The following is a 20,447-nucleotide window of genomic DNA, read 5'->3' on the forward strand; positions in this document are numbered from 1 at the left end:
TTGATAACTGTGTAATTATAATTAAAACTAGAATGTCTACATTTCCTACCGAAAATGTAATTGTGCTTGCTGTCCTCGCTATGCACCGCCTGGCTTGCAAGGTCCCTGCCCATGCAATTAGGGGGACTAATGCTGCCTTCCAGACACCTGGGACGTGGGTGTTTCTCAGTGGAAAAGTCCCAGTCCCCACCTTCAACACAATATTTCTCCTATAGGCTCAGAGTACATCCGTCCACACCTGTACCAAGTTTGGTTAGCATCGGACGATCTTTGTGAAATAGGCCCCACCCACAGAAATGTGGAAGTCGATTATATCGCAACGGTGCGTTTTTTTTCAAAAACTTCCAAATTAGTGTTGAGCAGGACAGTCCCCACATGATGTGTGCGTTGGTTTGGTGAAGATTGGACAAAATTTCAAGGAGAAATCGCAAAAAAACTGTTTTGGACAAAATGCAAAATGGCGGAAAATCTAGTCTGACGGAAATGGGCGTGGCCTAGTTGAGTAGATGCGGGAGGACCCAAGGAATCCAGGGAAAAAAGAAGTTTGATGATAGACCCTACGGTTCAAAAGTTATGGACCAAAAGGTAAGGAGGGCTGGTATAGCGCCACCATCTGTTCAATTGGTGCAATTTTTTCGTGTATAGTAAAAGGCCCCTCCGTGCACCTCCCTACCAAGTTTCGTAGCTGTAGCAGTTATGGTTTCTGAATTACAGCTAATGTACTGCAAGATTTTTCCAAACCCCATGCAAGTCAATGGGGAAAAAAATGGCGCTTAATGGCGAATAGCGGCCAAACCGCTTTCACAAACCCTTAGCAAAGTCATAGCACACCTGTCCCCAATAAGCCGCTCATTTTGAGGTCTGGCATGTCTATGTGGCGCAAAAATTGTGGGAGTTATTACGCGCCGAAAAAAGTGGATAGCACCTATAATAATAAGTATGTCGGACTTTAAGATTGTGCCTTGCTTGTCAGCAAGCACAATAATAAGCTTAATAATGACATGTCACCCAACATTATAGGCTACACAATGTCAATACTGTACAATACAGATTCGGTAAAACTATTTCTCATTCATCAAAAAAGTTGTTGATTGCAATTGTAATATAAATGATCGATGATTATAGTAGGATTGTGTAATATAACTACTTGCATTCCTCTGATATAATATTTTTGTCTAATCTGAAATCCCTACTAATGTAATGTTTCATTGTCAATTTAGTCATTCCAGCGCACCCCATACACGCGGCTAAACACCCGTGTACCAGTCCTTTAATGGTTTCCTCGTTCGTTTCGCAGGTCGTTCCTGCGTATCAACCCTCGCAAGGCGGCCGGCCCGGACGGCATCCCCGGGCGGGTCCTCAAGGCCTGCGCCCACCAGCTGGCAGGCGTATACACCAGTCTCTCTCCCTCCGACGCGTTCCCTCCTGCTTCAAAGCAGCGACAATCATCCCCATCCCCAAGCAGCAGAAAGTGACCAGCCTCAACGACTGGCGCCCAATAGCCCTCACGCCAATAGCCAGCAAGTGCTTCGAAAAGCTGGTCATATCAAAGATCCGCCCCACACTCCCCCCGGACCACGACCCGCTACAATTCGCATACTGCCCCAACAGGAGCACAGCGGATGCAGTAGCACACGTGCTCCACACCGCCCTGTCCCACCTGGAGGGGAAGGACACCTACGTAAGAATGCTGTTCGTGGACTACAGATCAGCATTCAACACCATAGTACCCTCCAGGCTGGTATGCAAGCTCAAGGACCTGGGACTTAACACAGCAATGTGCGACTGGATCCTGGATTTCCTGACAGACCGCCGCCAGGTGGTGAGGGTGGGCAACCTCACCTCCTCCCCACTGACCATCAGCATAGGAGCGCCCCAGGGGTGCGTCTCCAGCCCCTTCTGGTACGACCTCTACACCCACGACTGCGTGGCGACTCAAATCTCTAACACAGGGGTGGCCAAACTTTTTTGGTTGTGGGCCGCATACAGAAAAATATAAGGAGTCGCGGGCCAAACAATATTAAGCGCGGCAGTTTTCGCAACAAAAAAATTGGACCAGAAAACCCTTGTGCCATCAAAAATTGAATTTCTACCTAAATAAATATAGACGGTTTTCACCAGAGCGCAACCCCACAGCACTTCCTTTTTCTCAGCATTCGGCAAACTGCAGAAATATTCACTCGACATCGTTACTTTTGTTTTCGCCGCTCAGCTGTATAGGCGGTTTTCACGGAATGGTCAGTCCTGCACTTGAATGTTTTTTTCTCTTTTATGTCCATAGCAAACACTGCAACAGGAAGTGAGCGGGGGTTCAATTTAAAATGTTTTTGTTGTCAAGTTAAAACCGTCTATATGACACATAGTTTATTGATGCGCTCACCTATTACAATGGGTATTTCTGTATGTTATAAAATTTTCTTTTCCTGTGCCAACAGGTTAAGACAGAGATAATTTAATATAACATTAGTATTAAACATTAATTCAGTATATATATATATATTTTTTAATAAATAGACCATGTCAGGGTGCCCAAGTATAACCCATTTTCAATGGTTTTAAATTGAAAAAACGAAATGGGGGGAATCCGTTTTTTTGTTTTTGTTTTTCAGTTTCTTTTTCTTAATGTTTTTGTTTTTCCGTTTTTTCCCCGGTTTTCGTTTTCGTTTTCCGTTTTAAACTTTGAAACAGAAAAACGGAAAAATGTTTTTTTTTTTTTTTTTTTTTTTTTTTTAACACATTCACTGCCAGCCGTTTTTTTTTTACTGTAGGTAGCTTCTGCCAAGGTTTTTTTTTGAGGATTCTGGCTCATCTTTCAACAGCCGAGGATTATTTTCTGCTAAGATTTTGTGAACACAAAATATCTCAAAAGAACTAATAGAATGTGTGCTTTCTCTGTCTAAAAGGGTTAGTTTGTAGAGTTAGTAGTTATGTAGGCATTAGCACTTGAATACAGCATGGTTTCAGCGTCTGAAAATTTATGCTGAGATAAATGGCTTTTTGTGAAATTCGATATCACTTTAACCATTCATTTTTGGCATCAGTAAGACGTCAGACATCTAAACAATAGTTTTGAACAGTAATTTCCTCCATAACAGCAGGAAACCCCCCTCTCCTTCAAACTCCTCCCTCCGTGTGTGTTCTCCTCCTGCCTCCCTGGCTCTGCAGCGGGCGTGTCACAAGCGAGTTGCTGCTGCTGCTGCTGCCTGTCTGCTGGCGGCCGCTCTTTGGGCGAGTCTGGATGGGCTCGCTCGTTTCTTGGGGTTTCGGTTGAGAGCTTTGATGAAGCTTTTGCGATTCTGGTCTTATTTATGCTGCGTGTTTCAAAGTGTGTTCCACCCGTAATCTATTGTGCAAATTTGCAATCCCCCACCGCCAGCTCCCTGCGCGAAAGCGAAAGCGTTTTCGCCAATTCATTTTCATGAGAATGGCTTCCTCACGCGGCTGTTTTTGCTTGGCTTTCTCTCGTCTGGAGAGCACTGTCGCCACTTAGTGGGTCGGTAAAATAGATTATACACATTCAATACCTCCCATATTTTAATAGATGTAAAAGGGGTTGATCGACGTCCCACCGTCCAAATTTTTTTTTTTTTGGACGAGATATCTCGTCATTGGCAGTCAACCGTTGGTTTCTGCTTGACGAGATATCTCGTCCACGGCAGTGAACGTGTTAACATTTTTTTTTTTCTAAATTCATGGCGGGCCACTTAAAAACGGGCAGCGGGCCGCAGTTGGCCCGCAGTTGGCCCGCGGGCCACCCCTGCTCTAACACCATCGTGAAGTTTGCAGACGACACAGCAGTCGTGGGGCTGATCTCGGGGAGCGACGAGACGGCCTACAGAGAGGAGGTGGGGGCCCTGGAACAATGGTGCCAGGACAACCACCTCTCTCTGAACGTCTCCAAGACCAAGGAGATCATTGTAGACTACAGGAGGGGGGGGGGGCGCACACCCCCCAATCACCATCAACGGCACAGTGGTGGAAAGGGTGGACAGCTTCAAGTACCTGGGAGTCAATATCCACCAGGACCTGACTTGGGCCGGCCACACCGCCACTGTTGTCAAAAAGGCCCAACAGCGAATACACAGACTCAAGCGCCTGAAGAAATTTGGGCTAAGGAAAGAAATCCTCAGGGACTTCTACAGAGGCACCATTGAAAGCCTGCTGACTGGCGGCTTCACCACCTGGTACGGGAACTGTACCACCATGGACCGCAGGGCGCTACGGAGAGTGAGACGCGCGGCCCAGCACGTAACAGGATGTGAGTTGCCAGATCTGCATGAACTGTATAAACAGCGGTGCCTCAGGAGGTCCCTGAAGATCATCAAAGACACAAACCATCCCCACAACAGCCTGTTCTCCCTGCTACCCTCAGGGAGAAGATACAGGGTTCCGAAAGCACGCACAAATCGCTTGAGGAACAGTTTCTTCCCGCAGGCCACGAGACTCCTTAACATACACAAATAGTGTAGTAGCCGTACTGTACCGTACTGTAGCTGCTACCATTACGTATGTCTAATGTTTAACTGTATGTTTAATAAGGAATATGCTATTTGCACCTGTATGTCAAATACGGCGAATTTAAAATGTTGAAGCACGTCTAAAGTATGCACACGACATGTGCACCTATGTGCAGTGAATATGCCACTGTCTCTGACTTGTCTTATCACTATACTGCCTTATTGCTTGTTGTGTCTCTTGTTGTTTTTGCACTCATATGCCCTGTTATACTTGTACTATGTTGTAAACGGAGTCCACAGCACAAGAATTTCACACGTGATACTTGTACCATGGAGTGACAATAAAAATCTTGAATCTTGAATCTTGTTCTTTTCTCTTTTTTTAACAGATATTTGCGGCCTTCCCCGGTAACCCCGTTTTATACGTCACAACGCTATGCATTGTGGGCAATTCCCTTTCCGTAAGTGGCCACAGCTGCTCCCTTATGGTAAGGGGGCAAAAAGGGCTCACTTCGAGCCCTCGTTCACTTTGCGATTTCACCGTGGGACATCCCTAAACCCTCACTCCCTTCACGTGAACGCGCCTCTAAGGGGCTGAGTCAGTAAGGGAGCGGATTGGAATTGGGCCTTAGAATAGTGAAGTCGGTGAGTGACTTTAAATTGGATCAGCTGGTGTCTGCTGTTGATTGAGCAGAGTTGGACCACAGACAGACTCCTGTCCCATATAATTTCAGACAATTCAACACCAAGTTCCTCCTGCCATGCCTCTCTAATTCTCTCAGTGGAGGCCCTGATACACCCGTCAAACAGATACACAAATCTAGAAATAATATGCCTGGAGGCAGGGGGACTCAACAAAACATCAAAAAAAGCATGTTCATTTTGGAGAACTTCAAAGTCACGAAACTTGGATCGATCATAATGTCTCATTATTATTATTATTATTATTAAGAAGAAAGATTTGGGGTACTCAATCATTCTAAGGATAAGAATAATGCTAAAAGTAACAAATTGTCTGTGATGTTGCCCAAAAATTACAAAGGCCTTTGCCACATACACACACACACACACACACACACACACACACACACACACACACACACACCGACCCACCCACGCGCCAACGAGTCGATTGTGCTCAACACGAGCCAATGTTTCAATGGTTGTAGAAATGAATGGAGTTTCAGCAACAAGCCTCTGGAGTTACTGGTGGGATAAATGCACAGTAAGAGTGCAGCCAAAAGGCCTGGTTGAGGTTTGTGGCATCTCAGGCTGGGTTTGTTAACCAGTCTGGAGGTAAGCTTCTTTTCCTTTCTCTGTCTTCTTGGCTGGTGAGCTAACTACAGAAGCTGATGAATCATTGTAATCCACAAGCCAGTCTCCTGTCCTGGAGACAACATTTGCAATCCAAAAGGTTCAGCAAACCTGTGAGAGGTTCATGGCGTCTCTGGCCCAGTTGTCCACCAGTTTGTGGAGGTCGTCAGTGAAGGTTCCTTTCCTCTGGTGGGGTGCTGACATGCTTTGGGGCAGAGACTGGGAACCCCCTTGGTTCTGACCCAAACCACCGCTCACTGCGTTGGTGCTATTGGTCCCTGTGGAAAGAAAGAAAGACAGAGGAAGAGAGAGAGAGGAAGGGCCATAGATAGAGAGAGAGAGAGAATGAGAGAATGAGAGGACAGCAGAAAGAGGGAGAGAAGGAAGGAGAGGACAATTTAGAGTGATACAGTCAGAAAATGAAAATGATTTTATCTGAATGAATGTTAATGCACTTCCTGTCTTGTCCATCAGATGGTGACAGAGGTTGGTCAGCACTGGGCTAGAGGTTGAGGGCAGGTAGCTTTGCCACAGCAGTCTCAGAACTAGAGTCCTTAGTTGTTTTTAGATTGCCTGTCCTTTTGCATTGGAACTGGTCTGAATGCTACAATATTACACCACAGATGGAAATATACTAATTCACTTGATATTTATATAGTCATCTGTAGTGTAGTCATCTACATACTATGATACACAAGCAACATTTTTACACAAAGTACATGGGCAGTTTTGCCTATATTTATAACAAGCACTGCTTGTCATTATACCACTGTTTCTTATAGCATATTATGCTACCCATGCTAATTTTGTCCCAATTGCCAATTTCATTCCTGCTGAAGGCAGCACTGTTGATTTGCAGTCTGTCAAACAGCCAGTGCCTTAGGGTGGTGACACAGTGGTAATCTCTTGCTAGACAGGCAACATGCTGAGCAAAGCACTGTTGATCAGAGTTGCCCTGTGTACCGCTGATGTTAGGGCTGCAGTTCATTTTTTCACCATCAGATGGCTCTCATGCTCCATTACAGCAGGTACAGTAGATTGCTATTCCACAAGCCTCAGCAACATGCCATCATCTAATCAAGGTAATTTCACTGCATTAATCTGGGCGCCTGCCTGTGCTTAAGTAGCCTATACACTCTGTTTGACATATAGCAGAGTGAGTTCCATAATCATAATAACAACTACTGTACTTTTTCATGTTAGTACCATCTATGAAGACAACAGGAAACTAATTCAGTACATGCTGAGATGTGAAGTATGGACGATTTTCAAATACTGCACTCACTGTGTTGGTGCAGAAACTGACAACAACCCTCAGAGCTAGTGGTTCCCCTTCTGTGTCTTTCAAAAAAAATCTGTTTTATAATGTCATTTAGGCCAGTAAAAGTACATTATTTTATAAGATTTGTAGTAGTAGGCTACTCTACAAAAAATTGCATTCTAGTTATTTAAATATTAATAAAAACAAACACAGAATATAATTACAATGCAAGGAATTGATGCATTTCCTTTAGAGATCAAATCAAACCCAAAGCCAAGCTGAAAATAATTTGTTTGGATATGAGCTATTTCTATGATGTATTAGATGGATTTTACATGAGAAAAACAAAATATGCAGAGATTAGCCACTCTAAACTAAGCATATGCTTGACAAAAACTGCCATGTCATGCTAACTAAAATGGAGGAAAGTAAGAATGAGGAGGCACTGAGTCATGACTGTCTGCAGCAGCATGGAACTCTGGGGAATGTAGCCATGACGAGGGAGAGGAGAAAAGGGAGGGGGCAGATGCAGCTTCCGGAGTGTTCGGGCTTGTTTGTGAGTGTGTGCTTGCTTGCGTGTGTGTGTGTGTGTGTGTGTGTGTGTGTGTGTGTGTGTGTGTGTGTGTGTGTGTGTGTGTGTGTGTGTGTGCGTGCGTGCACACTTGCACCTGCATGCATGTCGGAAGTTTCAATTCAGTCATTTAAAAAAATAACTCAAAAATGATTGACTTTTCATCATTTGTCACTTGTTTTCTATGAGGGATTTGGCTCTATTATAATATCCTGCAGGTCTCTTGTACTGCAATCTGGGAACCCAGAGTCTATCAGTCTGACGATTAATATGACTCTGGGACAGACAGCCGATATTTCTGGGTTTCCGCTGTAGAGCGGACTCTTCCCTCATTGTTTACAGTCCGACGACATCTCATTATAGGCAGCTATTTATTATTATTATTAGTGGAAATGTTGTCTGGACCTACAATCATCAGCTCCAACTCCATGCTCGTGTCAATTGGACTGTAAACAATAACCGCGGCGCACGGAAGTGGAAGTCTTGATGCGGACAACCACTATACAACCACTATACAACCACTATACAACCACTATACAACCACTATACAACCACTATACAACGGAAACCCTGAAATATTCGCCGTCTCTCCCAGAGTCATATTAGTCATCAGATAGACTCTGGGGGCGCAGATTGCTTGTACTGTATCAATAAAAACTTTCAGGAACCAAGAAAACCTGTTTTCGAAGCATTTTCAACCAATTAAAATGGTTTTGCTTGGTAGATACAATTTTCCTGTAGGATACTTATGGATTTTCAGGTTCTGTAATAACTGAATTGAGCGAATCTGGCAGGGAGTCAAATCTCAAATCTAACGGGGACCAGAGAGCAGGAAGCAGCATGGGGGATGGAAGAGGGGATGGAGGGAGGGAGGAAAGGCCAAAAAGAGAGATAGTTACTACAGAGCTGGTTGCAGGGGCAGACTTTTTTCACCATCTTCCCTGTGCGGCCGGAAGACAACGATTGGAGGATTGGGAGAGAGTCAGAGTTAAACCCCGCCCACAACACCCATCAATCAAACACAATGCATTCTATTAGGACTATTAGAACTTGATGTAAGGTTTCCCAAACAACATCCTCAAATTGAGATCAACATTTCCCCATTGGTCTACAATGGACCCTGAAGTTTGACGTCAGTACCTGTCACACAGTGCAAACTGATTAAAAGAGTGGGCAAAACAGTTACAAATAGAGATGCTTGCATATTAATGTGCATCTTTGAAATGTATAAATTAAATGTAGAATTGGGAAGGTGCTTTTTGCAGTGTCTTTTCATATATCAAGTGTACACTACACTGTGAGAAAGGCTGCCCGAAGATGTCCAGTCACAAGAAGACACAAGAGGATGGATGCTCTCTTTGAAAAGGCCATGATATGTTGGCAACTTTGTGAGGTAGAGCAGACAGGCAACATCACCTTAAGCAGTGCCGGCTGGGAATTAATACATCCAAATCAATGTGGATAACCGTTTAAGGACCATAAGCCTGAGGAAAAACTGAAGGGTTTTATGCCACAGTGTGTATCATCCGTTCAAGAAAAATATCATTCATCAATACTTCAAGGCCACAGATGAGTCGATCCTAAACACAAGTATGTTGTAAGCAAAAGTCTTAAGAAAATCCCTGTTTAACAGTAAAACATAGTGGACTTTGCTTTAATGCCAACAATGAATTTGGAAGACTATACTTTTTTTTTCAAATGCCCTTCTACAGTACACTGCCACAAAATGTTGCCCGTGTATCATGGCTTTAGGATGTTTTTAGGTTCTGAGGCGATTCTGAATCCTCTCTACAGCTCACTGCTCCAGAACTGGGTCCAAAACAGGATTCAAACTAGGGCTGTGCAATAAAATTGATACATGGTGCAGTATATAGCAAGGGGGGGGGGGGGGATAATTCTGAAATACTGTATCGATATTTCAGAAAAATATCGTGATATAGCGCTGTATCAATTTTTTGCACAGCTGTGTTCAGTGACATAATAAGAATACTTTTGCACTTTACTTTTTTATTTCAGTGTGTTCAGTAACAGTGTGCAACTGTGCAAATACCGTTCTAATAATTTGGAAAGAAAATTTTGCATTAAATAGTTTTGACTATTGACACTCGTCAGCACCAGTGGCTCCTGCATTACATTACTGGCTTTCCTTGGGAAGCTAAGCAGGTCTGGCCTAGGATACTCCTTGGATGGGAGACTGGTGCTAGAAGTGGTGTTGGAGGACCAGTAGGAGGTGCTCTTCCCCTCTGGTCCAAATGGTCTGATGAATAATCTTATCTGATGAATAATCTCCCCAATGCCCCAGGGCAGAGACAGGGACTCTGTCCTGTGAGTGAGCACCGTCCTTCGGATGAGACATTAAACCGAGGTCCTGACTCTGTGGTCATTGAAGATCCCATCTGCACTCTTCGCAAGAGTAGGGGTGTAACCCCGGTGCCCTGGCTAAATTCCCAAACAGGCCTTCCTTCAATCATGGCGGCCTAATCATCCCTTGTTACTTAATTGGCACATTCAGTCCTCAACTCTCCACCATGATAGCTGATGTGTGGTGAGCGTTCTGGCGAAACTGGCTGCCGTGCATCACCCAGGTGGGTGCTACACATCGGTGGTGGATGAGCCGAGTTCCCTCCCCCTCCCTCCCCTGATATGTGAAGCGCTTTGAGTGTCTTGAAAGGCGCTATATAAATCCAATCAATTATTATTATGACTCAATTTGTCCTCTGAGAGTTATCAATATAATGTGATGTACCCAGGTGGTACACACCAAGTTGTATTTTCAGCTTTATTTGAAAAGATTCTGTAAATTATGTACAGTATTGCAATATTATCACAATATGTATCGTATCGCAATGTATCATGATACAATTGTGACCCATGTATTGTGATATGCATCGTTTCGTGAGGTCCTTGCCAATACCCAGCCCTAATTCAAACAGCATTCACACATTGTGTTTTAAACTGAAGATCTTTACACTATCATGGATTTAGTGTTAATATTGTGTCACTTTACTTCCTCAGCTGTCTGTTTATCTTGTTGTGAATATTTCACTTAAAATCACTTGGTGTAAGTTCATCCTAAGACCCAGGTCTGCCTCTCTCCCCTCCTGGCTATTGTGGCAGGGGGAGGATGTGAGGGAGAGAGGGGGTGGAGGATAGGGAGTGAGGGAAGAAGGCAAGAAAGGAAGGAAGGGAGAGTAGGAAGGATTTGAGCTGCAGAGGGTTCAGAAGCTTTCATAAACAATCCATCAAGGACCAAACAGTTTGCTAACACTACATATTATGATTATCTTAATATGACAGCACAGAAATGGCAATGCACATAGTAAGGTATTTAAACAGAACTGAATCATCAGCATCATTACACATAAAACCAATTTCAAAACCAATTAAAAATAACAACTTTGTGACAGAAATCTCAAGTCATCAGGTCTGTACTTGTCTTTCCTTGTTAGTCTGCATTTTCTCAAAGAGACAAGGATTAGGATTGGAAGCAACCACGACTTGAAATGAACAGACACATACAAAATGTCTGTAATCTGTCCCTAGCACTTCTCTAACCTACATGATCTGTCTAGAGAGAGACGCAGGAATATTTTCTGGGTGCTGTGACTTCCTAACCTGACCCTGCCAGATGGGGGCGGTATTGACTTCCACCCTTGCATTCCTTCCTTGCTAATTCTTGCTTATTGTGTCGGTTATCTGGGAACTGATGCTTATTCTACTCACTCTTTCACTTGATAACAGCATCAGCTAAATAGAGAGCCAAAGTGAACGTCACTTCCCGCATTTCTCTGGGCACCAGCGTCCGGAAAAATATGAATGGTGGTGAACACAGCGATAAGCTACCTTTTTGATCCTGTTTGAATTGTGCCACACATGTCAGGTTTGTCAATGTAAAAGATAACTCTGCAAGTTGAGAAAGTCGCAGTTTGTGGTAAAACTGTGGCACTATAAGTTATAAATCAGAAAGACTATGCACATTGCACAACCAGCCTACAATATAAATGTAACTATAAAATGCAGCCAACAGCAAAACCTCTATGTATATTTTGGCTGCAGTTGGTACTGTAAGTGTCAATACTACCAGCCGCTACGGTAGGAAGTCAACTTGTGTTCACAAAGTTGTTTCTAGTCTTAACTGCTCTCATGGCTTAAATTGACTGGTGAAATTCGGCATCCTCTCACCACTGTGGCTGGTTGATGAAAAAAGGTGACTTTCATGCCATGGAAGTAATGTTATTGAATTGCCATTTGGCTGGAACACTTATGTTGCCTTCTATTTGTATTGGGAACTAGGAATATCCCAGTTGAGTGACGTTAAACCCGGGTTGACTGCGTTCCAGTAAAACAGTCGGGAAACCAGCCAGGGGTTAGCTCTAGCCAGGTTAGCCATTGTTCACAAAGTTGGTAACGATGCATTGCGCGGTATTTTGCGCATACAAACACGGTAGCAAGCAACATGTCCACAGATAGAAGTTAGACAGTACTGTGTGTACAACTGATTTAATGAGACACAAATAAGACAGAAGTGCTAATAAACAGTATATTTACTACAGCATTTCACTACTGTTGAAGCGCGGAGACTGCATCTTGGATTTTGAAGTTGGGGCTGGTGACGCTCCCCCGAGACCGGGGTTGGTCGCAAATCCGAGGTCAGGTGACGTCACAAGTGGTGTTACTGACCTTGTAAATCCTTAGTTCCCAATACAAATGGAATGCGCAATAAAGATGGCTTCCAGAAAGCTGATTATGTTGTAATGGCATTCAAAATGTTCAGCTTTCTGAAGCTCATGCACTGTAGCTTGCTATGATAACATGACCGGAATTCTACAACATCCATGGTGCACATGCATTGATAGTATGCACATGACACACCAGACTGTCCTTTCTATCATTATATTTATATTATTAGAAATGTGTATTTAATGCAGCCTGGAGGCCATGAGGTTGATACTGGATGTGAAGTTAGCAGCTGTCTCATTTGCTGAGGAAGATTTTTATCGAAGGAAAGAAACAAGACAGTAGAGAGAAAGTATGAGATAAATACAGAGAGAAAGACAGGAAGAGAAAGTGAGGACGGAGAGCTTGAAAGGAAGTGATAATGACTGCGGTAAGCTCTGGGATGTGAGGTAGATGATTTTTATCATTCTAGTTACTGTATGAATTAATCAATCAGAATGTGATAGTCAATAGCACAGTAATAGCATACTGCTGTTAGCTTAATATATTATTTTTTGCTGATGCCTTGCGTGCATAACGAATTCCACATAAAAAGTGAGTAAATGAAAATGAAAAACAGCCAATCAACATCTGATTTCAACTGCTACAGTCAGATCTATGGTCAATAGTATTAAGACAGAAGTAAATCCTATCTAATGATGTCTTAACTTAAGTGTTATATGTATTCAGTATTACACTAAAGTGCTGGCAAAAAATTACTCTGGCCTTGTTACTATGTTAATTCTCCTCCCACACAGAATTAACATCAGTGTTTCCCATACATAAAGGAATTTGTGGCGGGCCGCCACAATAAGATGTTGACCAAAATTTTTTTTTTTTTTTTTTTTTTTACAGTGCACCTGAACGCAACATGCAAGATATCCGCTGAATAAGTGTCCAATAAATGTTCATGTCATTCTGGCCAATACTTCTGTTATAGCATTTCAGTCTGGAATATGGAATATCTTTCAATAATCTATGATTTAGCTGCTAAATTGTCAAATACCACCATCTGCTCACTACCCAGGCACTTATGTATGTACTTAACCTAACTAACTTAACCTAAGTAACTATCCGGTGTGCACAACACTGTCAGCCTAAACTCCGGCTGACACCCCAAAAACCTACAATCCGCTACAGAAAAATGTATATTGTTTGTTTATTAACTGGCCCCTCGCCTTCTATCATTTCACGAAAGTGGCAAAGCAAGTTGAGTATCCCTGACCTATAGGGAGAAATTTAGTTTGTCATTGTAAACCCACAGCACAGTAATGATGACATGTTCTTCATAGATCTAGCCTTTTAATTTTGCTCTTAAGCTTTCTCAAAGTACACCAAATTCATGCATTTTACTTTAAAATGTTTAAAAAAATCTCACGGGGGGGCATGCCCCCGCACCCCCTTAGGGGGTCTGCGGTCCCCCACCACAAATACTCAAAATCCTGTGGGAAACACTGAACATAGTAACACTAAGAGGAACATCTAGTTTAATGTTTGATTATTAAACTAGATGTTCCTCTTAGTGTTACGATGTTAATTATGTTGGGTCTCACGGATTACTAGTTTAATCTATTGTAAATAAAATAAAAACACGCTTTTATTTTGAAGGCAAAATCACTCAACCGGAAGTGAAGTTGTAAGAAATTGTTGCTCATTTCACAGAGGCATTCTTGCGGTTTCCCCATCACCCACGGAAGAACAACCAAAAAAACGAATGACAGCGTTTTCATGTGATGACTGACAGCTAGTTTGAGTGATGCCTGACAGCTAGTCTGCAGGAGGATCGACAACGTTTTTGTGTGAGACGTGAGGAGTGATGCCTGACAGCTAGTTTGAGTGATGCCTGACAGCTAGTCTGCAGGAGGATCGACAACGTTTTTGTGTGAGACGTGATGCCTGACAGCTAAGCCCTTTTCCCACATGCGCTTTGTACCGCAAAATGACCGGAACGTGGTGTAATGCCTGCATGTGGGAAAGGCGCCGTGCCGGTATAAGCGCGACCCCGTCGTCCCCGACATTTCACCAGTTTCGATCCAGTCAGAAGAGCGGTATGCTCTTAAGGGGACGCAAGTGGAAACGGTCCAGTCATTTTCCGCGACAGCGGTCCTTCAATCATGGGCGAAGTGTAGCCTACACACGTTGCTTAATGTTCCAGCGGGCATAATCTAATCATTCGCGCACATTAAAGCAAACTGGCGAAATGATCTTGTGATAGCCTAATAAGAGCAGTATGTCAGCTTGCTGATTTCCGAAGGCAACCCGGACACATCAAATGAAGCCAGTCTGTAAAAAATGCTTCAACGCGACGCAGGTGAACGGATAAACATCGAACCAGCAACTATTTCTCTCAGACACGGATCCCAACTTCTTCAAAGTGCATCATCTAATCATTCGCGCAGATCAAAGCAAACTACTTCCACACATTTCGCTTCATGCATTTGCTTTCTCTACATACATAGGCTACAAGCGTTGGGCAGCTTGCCTTGCAAGCCTCTGCCATTCTCGCTTTGTCTGTCCTGTGTCAGGCTGCTGCAAAGTACGGAGGACTGAGTGAAGTTTTGCCGACCCCCCAAATAAGCTCCCCCCTCCCCCCTCCCCCCGTCCCCCAACATACTGGCTATTTGACTACTAAGCCCTTTTCCCACATGCGCTTTGTACCGCAAAATGACCGGTATGTGGTCTAATGCCTGCATGTGAGAAAGGCACCGTGCCGGTATAAGCGCGACCCCGTCGTCGCGGAGATTTCACCACTTTCCAGCCTGTCAGAAGAGCGGTATGCGTTTTAGCGGATACTAGTGAGAAACGGGTGCAGTCATTTTCCGCGACACTCTCAATGGCGAGGTGTACACACGTTGCTTAATGTTCCAGCGGGCATAATCTAATCATTCGCGCACATTAAAGCAAACTGGCGAAATGATCTTGTGATAATAAGAGCAGTAGCCTATGTCAGCTTCATGTGTGGGTGTGCTGTGCTGATTTCCCCCTCTCCTCTCTGCTCGCTCTCTGGCCACAGTCCGACTCCTCCTTAAGTCACAGCCCGACAGGGACTAAGCAAATGCACGAAGCGAAAGTGGAAGTATTTTGCTTACGTTGCCGACAGCCAAGGCAAGCCCGGACACATCAAATGAAGCCAGTCTGTAAAAAGTGCTTCAACGCGATGCAGGTGAACGGATAAACAAGCAAACTTATTTCACCATTCGGAGTTTTGCCGACACGTCACTCCCCACCCGCTCTGCAGTGCCGCCCCCCCCCCCACATACAGGCAATTTCGCTGATAGATTCCCACATGCCAGAGGAGAAGTGTGAAGGGAAATGTCCGATATTGACTTACAGGTAATTTTCCGGTACGCATGTGGGAAAACGGCTCTAGATTCCCATATGCGCGCGCTAAGGTGTGAAGGGAAATTCAGGGAAATGTCCGATATTGACTTACAGGTAATTTTCCGGTACGCATGTGGGAAAAGGGCTTCAGTTTGAGTGATGCCTGACAGCTAGTCTGCAGGAGGATCGACAACGTTTTTGTGTGAGACGTGAGGAGTGATGCCTGACAGCTAGTTTGAGTGATGCCTGACAGCTACTCTGCAGGAGGATCGACAACGTTTTTGTGTGAGACGTGAGGAGTGATGCCTGACAGCTAGATTGAGTGATGACTGACAGCTAGTCTGCAGGAGGATCGACAACGTTTTTGTGTGAGACGTGAGGAGTGATGCCTGACAGCTAGTTTGAGTGATAAGTGAGGCAGGAGGAATGACAGCGTTTTCGTGTGAGGACTGAAGGTGTTTCAGAGCACACTCGACATGGTTTACTATAGGAGACATGACAACTGACAACGCTTAGACTGAGGAACGATAGCCTATACTCTGACGGACGAGGATGCCCTAAAATGGTTGCCGTACGAGTCACTACGGTTGGATCATGAGTTGGATAGGTGTCCAGTGATAGGCTATTTAGCTGGATTTCAACTTTGCCCGAGCCACCGAGCGCCAGCAACTTTGTGTTATCTTGCCAGATTCCACCAAAGCTATGGCTAGCTCCCGCACTAGCCAGGAAAGAGTGTGTCCCCCCGGATGCTCCGAGCCCCCTGCCTGCCAGTGTGGATTAGCGAGAGGGATTTCTGCCCCGGACACTCATCCCCTCTAGTTGGTTCCACGCTGCCCAAGCTGTGGAGTGTCTGGGCTCATGTGAGCACTGCAGCAGATTCAAGCTATCAGTACTTCGCATATGCCTGAGGCAAGCCACCTCTATCAGAGACGGAGATCCACTCTTCACCCGTCCGCTTGACCCAGACGAGGAATATGACTCCCATGCAGAGGTTCTGTCGGCTTCCGCCACCTGGGATGCCCAGGCTCGTAATTTTTTCCGTTTTTTTCGTCCTTCCCCTCGCTGCCCAGCGCGTCAGGATGGGCGGTTTATCTGGTTCGGTCTCTCCCAGCTGCGCTCACGGAGTGGGTAACTGAATTGTTGACTGGTTTATGCTGGATGCACTCCGTGGCATGGCCATCACTGGTTGCCCTCCCGCTTAACACGGTTAGCCACACCAGATTAGGGTTCTCTCCGGCTGCGCTCACGGAAGTCTGCAGCGGGTGTAGTGACTTGTTATACTGGACACACTCTTTAGCCAGGACTATCGGTAGCTGTCATACCGGTTAACACGGTAAGCCGCGCTGAAATAGCTTTCTCCCCCCAGCGGAAGACCAGAGTGGGAGGACTGTTTAATATACACGCTGCGCTTCATTGCTAACGTTATGGCTAACGAGTGCTACCGTATGGGGAATTATGGCGTGCTCCTATCAAAACAGGTGCTTCCCTCTCTTATCCATCAGTAAAATAGCGCAAGCTACAGGTTGACAACCGTAGAGAACCAAATTTTCTGGTACAGTATTATTCACACAAATACCCAGGGCGAAGCAGCTCTCATTCTCCAGGAAAAGATCAATTCTCTGCTGGAGAAGGGAGCCATATCCATCGTTCCCCCGAGTCACAAAGGTTTTCATTCCAGATATTTCCTAGTGCCAAAACGGGGTGGCACAGGACTTTACCCGATTCTGGATCTTCGGACTCTAAACAAATTTCTCTGGGAATTCCAATTCAGAATGTTGACGCACGCGTCACTCCTGCGTTTGGTACGTCAGAACGAGTGAACCTACTGGATGTGTATTTCCACATTCCAATAATCGCCCCTCAGAGACACTTTCTCAGATTTGCTTTCAGGGGGATATGTTATCAATATTGCGTACTCCCATTTGGCCTCTGCCTAAGCCCGAGGGTGTTTGTCTGGTGTACGGAGGCAGCGATAGCCCCGTTCAGGCATTCGCTTGGCGACCTATCTCGATGACTGGCAGATTTTGGGCTCCGTGTGCACTCTACTCGTGGGATGTCTTCATCCTGGGCGCTATTTAGCGGAGTGCCTATTCAGGATATTTGTGCGGCAGTGAGTTGGACCTCACCCCTGGCTTTTGTTTGGTTCTATAGACTGGACGTCTCAGCCCTGTGTGTGGAACAAGCGGTTTTGGGACACAGTTAAGGAGCCTGGCAACTTTGCTTTGGGTCAGAGCTAAGAGCTGTCTGGCATACGCGAGCTTCCATGCATATCCCAGAAGTGAGTTATCTCACGATTATTAGAAATAAAACTTAAGGTTATGTATATTACCCCAGTTTTATGAATACTATGAGTGAGATAACTCACCAGACAACCCTTCTTGCTAGGGTGGGTGAGAAGAAGGCTCATTGTGAATGGCGTCAGTGCGGCCCGCCGCTCCATATATAAAGGACGGTACTAGCGCCCCTAGCGGCGTGAAGTGAAAAATTTCATTTTCTCCGACTGAATTTGAGGATATTGGTGTAGATGTAAATATAATGTTTGTGTAGGGTCACAGAGGAGTCTGTTCTCCATAAGTGAGTTATCTAACTCATATTATTCATAAAACCGGGGTTATATACTGTACCTAACCTTAGCATCTGAATGAAACACATAAAGGTCACTGAGCAGTGTATATTGTCTGTGTCCTGTAGTAAACTAACTCATATCTCTCATTTTACCTTTTGTCTTCTGTCCTTAAAATCGGCCATCATCTCCAAATGAAGATGTATGGAAGGTTAAAGTGATAATACGGAAGATTTCAGTTTTCTTGTCTCTGACAACACCTATGGCCATGAGCAGTAATTGCAGATGAGATCCACACAGTGGCGCATATGTGACGTGAAGGGTTTTTTCTTCTTCTTCTTAATACATTCAAGTAGGCCAGTGGGGGCGGTAATGCAATGCTTGGACGCCAACTTCGCACACATCTCAAAAGAAGAAGAAGTTGGTCTGCGGTAGTTAGCAGAGCTATATAATAGAAGAGTTGCGACATCTCATTCACTCCAATGGACCAGTTTTTGGATTAAGCAGCGCTGTCGGGTTGTGCCGAATGGACAATTTGTGATGTACTTTTGAAAGGGTAAGATGTTATGCATTATTACGTAGAATGAGAGCCCTTCTACGTGAGTCACGCATTTTGGACTTCTGTTGGCCCACTCTCTTCTATATTACTCTGGTAGGATGTTGACAGTGTTGCCAGATTGGGTCGTTTGCCTTGCGCCGTTTTGTGAAACACGTCAAGAACTGTGTGCCGCTTGTGATATCTTTCTGTTTTTTTAGTTTGGGGGCGGGGAAAGTGTCGCCACAGATACAAGTTCATAAATGTTGCAATAGAGAGATGCAAGGGCTTTCATCAATGGGCCATAGGCTCAATCACCATTGTGTTAACTCACTTATAGTGACTTTACAGACATTTATTTACATGAAAATCTTCCATATTATCACTTTAACTAATACCAACTAACATTAACAGCAATCAGCAGCTGAATACTGATACATCTGTGGCTGGTAACCAACAATAGGCCTTGATCTGTTCTAGAAGTCTTCTTTGGTTGGTAAAATGGCCTATATGGCCGGTGGATAAAATAAAAAACTTTTATCATGATTAGGATATTGACAACACTTTGGCTTCAATGGATATTTTTTCTTTCAATAAATTAGATTTCAAGTGGATGTGAGTAGATTTTGCTGATTCAAATCGCTGGACTGACTTTGGGAAATATTGGCGGTAAAGTGAACTAGTAATGCTCCAATCTTCAGCAACTACTGTCTACACTCTACAGCAAGATACTTCACCACCAACTGTTGCAGTGGAGCTGCACATTGTCCACCATGAGAATACTGCAGTTGTACTGCACAGCTCCCAGCTGTGAAAGGGTGTAAGTGTAAGAATATGCTCAGAGAATTCTCCCTGGATGAATTAAGCTATTCCTACAAATAGGGCACGGGTGACATCAGAGGCAGAGGATCTTTCCCCACCAAAGAAAAAGACCCACAGGAAAACAAGATGATACTGCGACTTGATACAGGAAGAACAAAATTACAACAAAAGTAAGGAAGACAGGTCAAAGAGAAGAGCAAAGAAATAAAGCGTTACACACAAAGAGCCAAGCAGGGCGTACTCAGAAAGCGCGTCCTCCTGCCGCCAGGCTTGAAGGCCAAACGCTCCGAACCCCAGCTGAACTTTACACAGCCTGAAGAGAGGGAGGAGGGAGGGAGAGAGAGAGGGAGGGGGCAGGGGAGAAAGAGAGGGGTGAAGAGGTAGAGAAACAGAAAGAGAGAGGGGGGAGAGAGAAGGAGCAACAGAAGTAAGGAGAGAGGAGGAAGGAGAAAAAAGGAGGGAGCAAGAGTGGGAGAGAAAGAAGAGGGCGTAGAGACATTTTGAGAGAAGAGGGAATGAGAGAATGACAGCAAGGAGAGAGACAGAGTGACAGATAAGAAGAGGGAAAGAGTGATGGAGAGGTAGGGAAAGAGACACAGGTAAAAGGAATCCACAGGAAGAATGTAACAGTCAGTTAGCCATCACACCGCTTAACATAGAGAGAGACACAGAGAGAGAGAGAGAGAGAGAGAGAGAGAGAGAGAGGGACACAAGAGACAGACAGAGAGAGAGAGAGAGAGACACCGAGAGACAGAGAGAGACAGAGATAAATAGAAATAGATGGGAGGGGTGTGTCGCTGTGAGGGAATGAAGGTAACCCCAAGTATGCATTTGTCTTTGTCAGAATGCATGTGTGTGTTGTACAGAGGAAAGTGTAATTAGGGCTG

General features: G+C 44.6%; 1 protein-coding gene across 1 annotated transcript in view; it reads right to left on the reverse strand.

The window, feature by feature from the left end:
- wnk1b (WNK lysine deficient protein kinase 1b) overlaps positions 1-20,447 on the reverse strand; it is a gene marked incomplete at its 5' end in the record, with an annotated part of 328,259 nt that overhangs the window by 9,196 nt on the left and 298,616 nt on the right. Inside the window, 3 exons of the mRNA XM_083662628.1 lie at positions 5,883-6,049; positions 8,503-8,544; positions 19,781-19,873. Of these exons, the coding sequence (XP_083518754.1) occupies positions 5,883-6,049; positions 8,503-8,544; positions 19,781-19,873 (302 nt within the window). The remainder of the gene's footprint in view (positions 1-5,882; positions 6,050-8,502; positions 8,545-19,780; positions 19,874-20,447) is intronic.

Source organism: Poromitra crassiceps (assembly GCF_964638095.1).
Source record: "Poromitra crassiceps genome assembly, chromosome: 2".
In the NCBI taxonomy this organism is placed as follows: Eukaryota; Metazoa; Chordata; class Actinopteri; order Beryciformes; family Melamphaidae; genus Poromitra; species Poromitra crassiceps.